Below are 12500 nucleotides of genomic sequence, written 5' to 3'. Positions count from 1 at the left end.
GGAAAACACGCACCGCATGCACAACACGTGTCTGAGGGTAGTACACACACAACTTTGTCTAATGTGTCAGAGTGTAGTACACACACAGCTCTCTCTAACACAAGTCAGAGTGTAGTACACACACAGCTCTAACACAAGTCAGAGTGCACTACACACACAGCTCTAACACAAGTCAGAGTGCACTACACACACAGCTCTAACACAAGTCAGAGTGCACTACACACACAGCTCTAACACAAGTCAGAGTGTAGTACACACACAGCTCTAACACAAGTCAGAGTGTAGTACACTCACAGCTCTCTCTAACACAAGTCAGAGTGTAGTACACACACAGCTCTCTCCAACACAAGTCAGAGTGTAGTATACACACAGCTCTCTCTGACACAAGTCAGAGTGTAGTACACACACATCTCTCTCTAACACAAGTCAGAGTGTAGTACACACACATCTCTCTCTAACAAGTCAGAGTGTAGTACACACACATCTCTCTCTAACACAAGTCAGAGTGTAGTACACTCACAGCTCTCTCTAACACAAGTCAGAGTGTACTACACACACACCTCTCTCTAACACAAGTCAGAGTGTAGTCCACACACATCTTTCTCTAACATGTGTAAGACTGCCTTACACATAGAGCTTTCTCTGATACATGTCAGAATGTAGTACACACACAGCTCCCTCTCTCACATATTAAGAGTGTACACACATGCTCTAAAACATGTGTCAAGAGTGTAATACACACACAAAAAGCTCTCTCTCTCTCTGTCTCACTTTCCTGGGGCACACAACGGCAGGTCATTTATGCACACAGAAAGAAAACACAACAAAAAAGAAAAAACAAATACACCACTTGTCTGACATGTACATCACTCTATCAGGCATCGTCACAAAAGCACACCACACCTTAACCACTGACACTGCCATACCTAAAGCTGACCCTGCTCGCCCCCACACTAACACACTTGATACATTCCCACCGGAACAGCGCCACATGTCCTTACCACACTCCGCCACCATACACCACCACACCACAACAAAACATCCGCAAAACCACACCACACAATACCACCACACCACACCACAACAAAACAACTGCAAAACCACACCACACAATACCACCACACCACAATACAACCATTAACCCACACCATACAATACCACACCACAACAACTGCAAAACCACACCACACAATACCACCACACCACAATACAACCATTAACCCACACCATACAATACCACACCACAACAAAACACCCCACCTTGACCTCCTTGCTTGCCGACACTGACACACTTGATGCACTCCTAACACCACACACACCCACACCACACCCCCACAACCCACCCCCACACCCTACACACCTTCTGCTGTCCCTGTTTGCCGACGTTGACACACTTGATGCACTCCTAACACACCACACCACACCCCACATCACACCCCACACCACACCACACCACAACACACACCACACCACACCACACCACACCACAACACACACCTTGAGCTGTCCCTGCTTGCCGACGTTGACACACTTGATGTACTCCTAACACACCACACCACACCCCACACCACACCACACACCTTGAGCTGTCCCTGCTTGCCGACGTTGACACACTTGATGCACTCCTAACACCACACCACACCCACACCACACCACACCACACCACACCACAACCCACCCCCACACTCTACACACCTTCAGCTGTCCCTGCTTGCCGACGTTGACACACTTGATGCACTCCCAGGAGCTGGGCAGATCCTCGTTGATGACTCCGTCCATCTCCACAGCCTCGAAGGTGTCGCGCAGACAGGCCGGGTGGCAGATCTCCCAGCAGATCCCACACTCCATCAGGGTGGCTGTGGGGTTGTCGTCCTCCGGCTCTGGGTCGTCAGACCGCCGTGCTAGTCCACAGTGCATGCACACCGCCATGTGGGGCAGTATGGGCTGCACATGTCATCATCATCATCATCATCATCATCATTGTAACAGTCCACAGTATGGGCTGCACATGTCATCGTCATCATCGTCACCATCACCATTGTCATCATCATAATTTTCATCATCATCATTGTAACAGTCCACAGTATGGGCTGCACATGTCATCGTCATCCACGGGTGTTCAGTGCTGGCACTTTAGTTGGCCCTGCGAAAGTTCGTGAACCCAGGAAGTAGGGCATGGATATAAATAAACGCGGCTGACAAACAGGCCGTGCCAGCGGCACTCGCTGTACGCTTGTTCGGCGGTAAATCTGCTTTGTTTTTTCGCGCATCATCTCCTCGGATGGATCGGAAATAACGACTAAAGAAGTGGTTTTCTAAAAAGAACACAAAATAAGCTTTCCATTGACTCCAAACACAATATGTTTTCTTACATAGCGGTTGTTGCGGCAACGGCTGAAACATAAATGAAGAAAGAGAAGAGAAGGATAAGCAGAAACATGATCGCAAAAATCGTTAAGTTTAAATCCCTCTCTAAGAAAACAGGCGTTTAGAACAGTAACATCGTAAATACACACAGAATATATAGCATGCCTGCATGCAGATCAGCTTACCTTTTGAGTTGTGCGATTTTTCTTGGCAGCACAACAAACGTTTAAATGAACACACTGTATAATGGTGAGTGCGAGCAGCAGGGGGATGGAGAGCGGGGTGAGTGTCTGTCGGCTTATGGCACTGCCTTACCCTTCATTCCACGAGAAAGACGAAGATTTTTAAGGTAAAAAAAAAAAAAAAAAATGAAACGATGATGTTGATAAAATAATGAAATTGTGTAAATCAAATCAAACTGCACTCCAATAATACAAGCAGGAATAGCAATAATTCAACTTTCTGTAATCGCTGCAGGAAATGTGTGGATGCTGTGAAAAGGTGGGAAAAGCGGGGCAGGGGCCGCGGGGCCGAGTGAAACAAAGAAGGCAGTGTCCCAGTTTGGCGCGCGGGGCCAGAAATACCGCGGCAAATGTGCCGGTCAGTACAGAGTGCGGTGGGAAAGTCTGGCATTAAAAAATTTTTGACCTAAGACGCTAGACGCTGCTCGGCTAACTAAAGAGCCGGATTTTGTGCTCGGCTGAGCAGCCGTGCATCGTCATCATCGTCATCATCACCATTGTCATCATCAAAATTGTCATCATCACCACTGTCATCATCATCATCGTCATCATCATCATCATCATTGTAACAGTCCACAGTATGGGCTGCACATGTCATCGTCATCATCATCACTATTGTCATCATCATCATAACTGTCATCGTCATCATCATCATCATCATTATTGTAACAGTCCACAGTATGGGCTGCACATGTCATCGTCATCATCATCACTATTGTCATCATCATCATAACTGTCATCGTCATCATCATCATCATCATTATTGTAACAGTCCACAGTACGGGCTGCACCAGCCACAGCAGTCATCATCATCATAGTGATAGTAATTTCAATACCAATAATACCAACAAGAAGAAGAATTAAAAATAGTCACCTACAATCAAAACCCATCATCCACAACATTAATCATATCTTTAACTCCCCAAACCCACCAATCCAAACAACTCCCACCACAGACATTCTGTTCAGTTGTTACATGACAGTCACTATCCCCAGCTGTTTTTTTCTTACAGCTTTCAGAGTTTATTGGGGTTTATTGGAGTTCACGTTGTTCAGTGTCGACTTTTTAGAGGGGGGACCTTCGTGTCCAGTTTCCTGTTTACATCCAGACACGTCAGACTGGTCAGCTCTTTGCCAAACAGAACTGAACTGAATATTTTCCAAGCAATCTCATGCAAGAATTTCAAGTGCAAGTATACTGAATGTCTTTAAAGTCTTTTTCTTGTTTCAAAACCCCATTGCTTTTTTACAGACGATACACATATCACTCCTGTGTAGTGATGGCCTAGAGGTAACGCGTCCGCCTAGGAAGCGAGAGAATCTAAGCGCGCTGGTTCGAATCACGGTTCAGCCGCCAATATTTTCTCTCCCTCCACTAGACCTTGAGTGGTGGTCTGGACGCTAGTCATTCGGATGAGACGATATACCGAGGTCCCGTGTGCAGCATGCACTTAGCGCACGTAAAAGAACCCACAGCAACAAAAGGGTTGTTCCTGGCAAAATTCTGTAGAAAAATCCACTTCGATAGGAAAAATAAATAAAACTGCATGCAGGAAAAAATACAAAAAAAATGGGTGGTGCTGTAGTGTAGCGACGCACTCTCCCTGGGGATAGCAGCCCAAATTTCACACAGAGAAATCTGTTGTGATAAAAAGAAATACAAATACAAAATACAATATTATATTTGCACATCTTTCAACCAGCAATCACAGAAAGCCATACTGTCACTGTACCCCTGAAGACCCCACCCATTTAAACCTACAGCTTGTCCACCTGTCAGGGACATCTAAACCTTCACAACTACTCTCTCCACTTGTCTGATAGGCGACTGATCTCTTCCTGTCAGTGAAAGGTGACTGAGCTCTGTCAACTTCAGCACAAAGTTCCCTCCCCTTTTCACTTCCAACACGACCACCTCCCACCTCTTTTTTTGTTTGTTTTCCTTCCTGTAGTACACACTACTTATGTAATGAAATATGTCTTTACGCTAACCTGTCAATGCAGTACCAGCAGCTGATTTTATTCACTGTCTCTATTCAGGAAGGACAAGTAGAAATTTAGGAGGACAAGATGTCTCAATCTTCATGTGCCTTAGTCAAACAAAAAAGGAGAAATTTAGGAGGACAAGATGTCTCAATCTTCATGTGCCTTAGTCAAACAAAAAAGGAGAAATTTAGGAGGACAAGATGTCTCAATCCTCCTGCCCCTTAGTCAAACAAAAAAGGAGAAAAAAAGAAAAAACGATGTAAGAAATGTTCTGCCCATGCATCCCCCTCCCACCCCCTCCCTGCACTCACCGCCATGCACTGCCGACTAATACAGGTCTGCTTCATGCGGCCAGGCCCCCCAAACTTCCGCATGTCCTTGCAGAAGGTGCACTCGCCACACTCCGACCGTGTGCAGGGCTCGCACTTCTTGCAGCGCGTGCGACGGCGACGGATGGTGGAGGAGGAACCGCCGGACCCTTTGGGAGCCTTCGTTTTCGCGCTGCCACTGCTGCTGCCAAAGCCCTTCAGCCGCTGCTTGTGTTTCTGGAACCAAGGGTTCAAATCACATCAAACCATGCTGGTTGTGTTTCTGGAACCAGGGGTTTGAATCACATCAAACCATTCTGCTTGTGTTTCTGGAACCAGGAGTTCCAATCACATCAAACCATGCTGTTGTGTTTCTGGAACCAGGAGTTCCAATCACATCAAACCATGCTGGTTGTGTTTCTGGGTCCAGGGGTTCGAATCACATCAAACCATGCTGGTTGTGTTTCTGGAACCAGGGGTTCAAATCACATCACACTGGCTGCAAAAGGCCATCAAAAAGGTATATTCGATTTTGGGGAGTTTAAGGGTTGAGCCCTTAAGGTCAAGTTGTCACATGGGGGTCGTTTTGGAAGTGAGATTTGTTTGTGTTGTGGGATCATATGTGTCGTTTGGTTGTTGTTTGGTTGGGGGTTGTTATTGTGATTTGTTTGTGTTGTGGGGTCATATGTGTCGTTTGGTTGGGGGTTGTTATTGTGGTTTGTTTGTGTTGTGGGGTCATATGTGTCGTTTGGTTGTTGTTTGGTTGGGGGTTGTTATTGTGATTTGTTTGTGTTGTGGGATCATATGTGTCGTTTGGTTGTTGTTTGGTTGGGGGTTGTTATTGTGGTTTGTTCTTCAGGGGTCGTGGTTGCTGTTTGAGGGGTCATTAAAATTTTTGTACATTAGTTTCTCCGGACTTTTCCACACCTTTACTGACTGTACAAACCATGGAAACACAGGGAACAGACTGCAGTGGAAGTGTCATCATCACCTCCAATGACTGTACAAACCATGGAAACAGCAGGAAATGTCATCATTACCTTTACATACTGTACAAACCATGGAAATATCAGGAAATGTCATCCTTACCTTTACATACTGTACAAACCACGGAAATACCAGGAAATGTCATTACCTTTACATACTGTACAAACCATGGAAACAGCAGGAAATGTCATTACCTTGGCTGAGTCTGGCCATCCCAAAAGAGGTTCTCCTGAACAGGCCAGCAGCTGACTGTCTCCTTCATGTTCCTTCAGGGCTTCCTGAACACACACACACACACTTTCCTGTGTATCTCTCTCTCTCTCCATATATATAATTACATATATATAAAATAACACACACACACATCTATCTATCTATCTATCTATCTATCTACACATATATCTATAAATACATAAAAGATATATCTATATATCTATATATATTTATCTATATATCTATATCTATATCTATATATCTCTCTCTCTCTCAGCACACACACACACACACACACACACAGTGTGCTGGCATTCACAATGCACAGTTTCACATGTTATACATGTGCTTAATCACTCACTCACTCAACCACTCTCACCAATCACTGTGTACATGACACAGAACTGTGCTGACATTCACAGCACGTACATTGACATGTAATGCACATGCATACATGCATATTTCGTCTCTCTCTCAAACACACACACACACAACACAGACACACACAACAGAGACATACATGCACACACAAACGCAGACACACACCCACACACAACACACACACACGCACAACACCCCCCCCTCCCACACACACACACACAGGGCATGTCATCACCTTGAAGTCATGCAGCAGCCCCTCAGGGTCCAGTATGTCCTTGGGGATGCCTTTCTTGCCGGCCGGCATCGTGCACATGCCCTCCACCCACTTCACCAGCTGCACCAGCCCGTCCACCTCCCACCTCGTCAGCACCATTCTCCTCCTCCCACCCTCCTCCCCCTTCACCTCCTTCTCCTCCCCAGCGCTCTCCTCGCGGTCCAGGAGGGAGGAGTCCGACGCGCACTTCTTCAGCAGCCTCTTGGAGTACTCGCCCTCGGAGAAGGAGCTCTTCAGCCCGGCGTCGATGCGCGTCAGCTCGATGGTGATGGACTTGGACAGCTTGGGCGTGTCCTCCCCCTCCACCTTGGGCTTGGTGTCTGCGGGGTTCGGGTCCTCCAGGCTGCGGGAGGGGGGCCGGGAGTCCGGGTTGCGTGAGGGGGGCCGCGAGTCGCTGTCCACGTGCAGAGCGCCGGGGGAGTCAGGGCGGTCGTCAGGGTCGTCCTTGATGTCAGGTTTCTGCAGGTAGGTCTTGCCTGTCAGGTGCCACAGGTAGCGGTCCAACACGTACCACAGGATCTCGTTGAAGAATGGGAAGCGGAACTTCTGGGGGACCTGGGACAGGCACAGCAACATACATGGTGACATGGACATGACACGTCAACACACTGCTGTAAGACACATGGTGACATGGACATGACACGTCAACACACTGCTGTAAGACACATGGTGACATGGACATGACACGTCAACACACTTCTGTAAGACACATGGTGACATGGACATGACACATCAACACACACTACTGTAAGACACATGGTGACATGGACATGACACGTCAACACACTTCTGTAAGACACATGGTGACATGGACATGACACGTCAACACACACTTCTGTAAGACACATGGTGACATGGACATGACACGTCAACACACTGCTGTAAGACACATGGTGACATGGACATGACACGTCAACACACTTCTGTAAGACACATGGTGACATGGACATGACACGTCAACACACACTTCTGTAAGACACATGGTGACATGGACATGACACATCAACACACTTCTGTAAGACACATGGTGACATGGACATGACACGTCAACACACTGCTGTAAGACACATGGTGACATGGACATGACACGTCAACATACACTTCTGTAAGACACATGGCGACATGGACATGACACGTCAACATACACTTCTGTAAGACACATGGCGACATGGACATGACACGTCAACATACACACTGCTGTAAGACACATGGTGACATGGACATGACACGTCAACACACACTTCTGTAAGACACATGGTGACATGGACATGACACGTCAACACACACTGCTTAAGACACATGGTGACATGTCAACACACTGCTGTAAGACACATGGTGACATGGACATGACACGTCAACACACTGCTTTAAGACACATGGTGACATGGACATGACACGTCAACACACACTACTGTAAGACACACGGTGACATGGACATGACACATCAACACACACTTCTGTAAGACACATGGTGACATGGACATGACACGTCAACACACACTTCTGTAAGACACATGGTGACATGGACATGACACGTCACCACACACTTCTGTAAGACACATGGTGACATGGACATGACACATCAACAACACACTGCTGTAAGACACATGGTGACATGGACATGACACGTCAACACACACACTGCTGTAAGACACATGGTGACATGGACATGACACGTCAACACACTGCTGTAAGACACATGATGACATGGACATGACACGTCAACACACTGCTGTAAGACACATGGTGACATGGACATGACACGTCAACACACACACTTCTGTAAGACACATGGCGACATGGACATGACACATCAACACACACACTTCTTTAAGACACATGGTGACATGGACATGACACGTCAACACACACACTGCTGTAAGACACATGGTGACATGGACATGACACGTCAACACACTTCTGTAAGAGACATGATGACATGGACATGACACATCACCACACACTTCTGTAAGACACATGGTGACATGGACATGACACATCAACACACACTACTGTAAGACACATGGTGACATGGACATGACACGTCAACACACTGCTGTAAGACACATGGTGACATGGACATGACACGTCAACACACACTTCTGTAAGACATGGTGACATGGACATGACATGTCAACACACACTGCTGTAAGACACATGTGACATGGACATGACGCATGAACACACTTCTGTAAGACACATGGTGACATGGACAAAACATAACAGACAGAACAGAGGCCATACACATGGGTTCAGAGACAGACAGAGAACAGAGGCCAACACACATGGGTTCAGAGACAGACAGAGAACAGCGGCCAACACACATGTGTTCAGAGACAGACAGACAGACAGAGAACAGAGGCCAACACACATGGGTTCAGAGACAGACAGAGAACAGAGGCCAACACACATGGGTTCAGAGACAGACAGACAAAGAACAGAGGCCAACACACATGTGTTCAGAGACAGACAGACAGAGAACAGAGGCCAACACACATGGGTTCAGAGACAGACAGACAGAGAACAGCGGCCAACACACATGTGTTCAGAGACAGACAGAGAACAGAGGCCAACACACATGTGTTCAGAGACAGACAGAGAACAGAGGCCAACACACATGTGTTCAGAGACAGACAGACAGAGAACAGCGGCCAACACACATGGGTTCAGAGACAGACAGACAGAGAACAGAGGCCAACACACATGGGTTCAGAGACAGACAGAGAACAGAGGCCAACACACATGGGTTCAGAGACAGACAGACAGAGAACAGAGGCCAACACACATGGGTTCAGAGACAGACAGACAGAGAACAGAGGCCAACACACATGGGTTCAGAGACAGACAGACAGAGAACAGAGGCCAACACACATGGGTTCAGAGACAGACAGAGAACAGCGGCCAACACACATGGGTTCAGAGACAGACAGAGAACAGAGGCCAACACACATGGGTTCAGAGACAGACAGACAGAGAACAGAGGCCAACACACATGGGTTCAGAGACAGACAGAGAACAGAGGCCAACACACATGGGTTCAGAGACAGACAGAGAACAGAGGCCAACACACATGGGTTCAGAGACAGACAGACAGAGAACAGAGGCCAACACACATGGGTTCAGAGACAGACAGAGAACAGAGGCCAACACACATGGGTTCAGAGACAGACAGAGAACAGAGGCCAACACACATGGGTTCAGAGACAGACAGAGAACAGAGGCCAACACACATGGGTTCAGAGACAGACAGACAGAGAACAGAGGCCAACACACATGTGTTCAGAGACAGACAGACAGAGAACAGAGGCCAACACACATGGGTTCAGAGACAGACAGAGAACAGAGGCCAACACACATGGGTTCAGAGACAGACAGAGAACAGAGGCCAACACACATGGGTTCAGAGACAGACAGACAGAGAACAGAGGCCAACACACATGGGTTCGATCCTCCACGTTGGCCACCATCAGCTGGTTGGAAATGTTGAAGCTGTGCAGGAAGTTCCCTCCGAACACCAGGGAGTCCTTGGGAGTGTACACTGCATGGATCCATCCTGTAAACAACACATAGTGTAAACAGCGGGAGTCCTTGGGAGTGTACACTGCATGGATCCATCCTGTAAACAACACACAGTGTAAACACTGGGAGTCCTTGGGAGTGTACACTGCATGGATCCATCCTGTAAACAACACACAGTGTAAACACTGGGAGTCCTTGGGAGTGTACACTGCCTGGATCCATCCTGTAAACAACACAGTGTAAACAGCGGGAGTCCTTGGGAGTGTACACTGCGTGGATCCATCCTGTAAACAACACAGTGTAAACACTGGGAGTCCTTGGGAGTGTACACTGCCTGGATCCATCCTGTAAACAACACAGTGTAAACAGCGGGAGTCCTTGGGAGTGTACACTGCATGGATCCATCCTGTAAACAACACAGTGTAAACAGCGGGAGTCCTTGGGAGTGTACACTGCATGGATCCATCCTGTAAACAACACAGTGTAAACAGCGGGAGTCCTTGGGAGTGTACACTGCATGGATCCATCCTGTAAACAACACAGTGTAAACAGCGGGAGTCCTTGGGAGTGTACACTGCATGGATCCATCCTGTAAACAACACACAGTGTAAACACTGGGAGTCCTTGGGAGTGTACACTGCGTGGATCCATCCTGTAAACAACACACAGTGTAAACACTGGGAGTCCTTGGGAGTGTACACTGCGTGGATCCATCCTGTAAACAACACATAGTGTAAACACCGGGAGTCCTTGGGAGTGTACACTGCATGGATCCATCCTGTAAACAACACAGTGTAAACAGCGGGAGTCCTTGGGAGTGTACACTGCATGGATCCATCCTGTAAACAACACACAGTGTAAACACTGGGAGTCCTTGGGAGTGTACACTGCATGGATCCATCCTGTAAACAACACACAGTGTAAACACTGGGAGTCCTTGGGAGTGTACACTGCATGGATCCATCCTGTAAACAACACAGTGTAAACAGCGGGAGTCCTTGGGAGTGTACACTGCGTGGATCCATCCTGTAAACAACACAGTGTAAACAGCGGGAGTCCTTGGGAGTGTACACTGCATGGATCCATCCTGTAAACAACACATAGTGTAAACACTGGGAGTCCTTGGGAGTGTACACTGCGTGGATCCATCCTGTAAACAACACACAGTGTAAACACCGGGAGTGCTTGTGAGTGTACACTGCATGGATCCATCCTGTAAACAACACAGTGTAAACAGCGGGAGTCCTTGGGAGTGTACACTGCATGGATCCATCCTGTAAACAACACAGTGTAAACACCGGGAGTCCTTGGGAGTGTACACTGTGTGGATCCATCCTGTAAACAACACACAGTGTAAACACTGGGAGTCCTTGGGAGTGTACACTGCCTGGATCCATCCTGTAAACAACACAGTGTAAACAGCGGGAGTCCTTGGGAGTGTACACTGCCTGGATCCATCCTGTAAACAACACAGTGTAAACAGCGGGAGTCCTTGGGAGTGTACACTGCATGGATCCATCCTGTAAACAACACAGTGTAAACAGCGGGAGTCCTTGGGAGTGTACACTGCATGGATCCATCCTGTAAACAACACACAGTGTAAACACTGGGAGTCCTTGGGAGTGTACACTGCATGGATCCATCCTGTAAACAACACACAGTGTAAACACTGGGAGTGCTTGTGAGTGTACACTGCCTGGATCCATCCTGTAAACAACACAGTGTAAACAGCGGGAGTCCTTGGGAGTGTACACTGCCTGGATCCATCCTGTAAACAACACAGTGTAAACAGCGGGAGTCCTTGGGAGTGTACACTGCCTGGATCCATCCTGTAAACAACACAGTGTAAACAGCGGGAGTCCTTGGGAGTGTACACTGTGTGGATCCATCCTGTAAACAACAACACATAGTGTAAACACAGGGATCCTTGGGAGTGTACACTGCATGGATCCATCCTGTAAACAACACATAGTGTAAACACCAGGAGTCCTTGACACAGAGCAGTACTGGATGGAATGAGAGAGAGAAAGGAGAAAGAAAGACTAGAACCCAGAAGTACCTTACAGAACAAGAGAGAGAAAGGAAAAAGAAAGACTAGAACCCAGAAGTACCTTACAGAACAAGAGAGAGAAAGGAAAAAGAAAGACTAGAACCCAGAAGTACCTTACAGAACAAGAGAGAGAAAGGGAAAAGAAAGACTAGAACCCAGAAGTACCTTACAGA

General features: G+C 47.4%; 1 protein-coding gene across 1 annotated transcript in view; it reads right to left on the bottom strand.

The window, feature by feature from the left end:
• The window catches only part of LOC143274760 (lysine-specific demethylase 2B-like), a 78523-nt gene that overhangs the window by 19583 nt on the left and 46440 nt on the right, over positions 1-12500 (bottom strand). The window contains exons 9-13 of the mRNA XM_076578681.1: positions 10196-10311; positions 6720-7313; positions 6085-6168; positions 4907-5140; positions 1696-1944 (exon numbers count right to left, since the gene is read on the bottom strand). Of these exons, the coding sequence (XP_076434796.1) occupies positions 1696-1944; positions 4907-5140; positions 6085-6168; positions 6720-7313; positions 10196-10311 (1277 nt within the window). The remainder of the gene's footprint in view (positions 1-1695; positions 1945-4906; positions 5141-6084; positions 6169-6719; positions 7314-10195; positions 10312-12500) is intronic.

This window comes from Babylonia areolata, chromosome 29 (assembly GCF_041734735.1).
Source record: "Babylonia areolata isolate BAREFJ2019XMU chromosome 29, ASM4173473v1, whole genome shotgun sequence".
Taxonomy (NCBI): domain Eukaryota; kingdom Metazoa; phylum Mollusca; class Gastropoda; order Neogastropoda; family Buccinidae; genus Babylonia; species Babylonia areolata.
The sequence above is the reverse complement of the archived record's forward strand: the minus strand, read 5'-3'. Positions and strand labels throughout refer to the sequence as shown.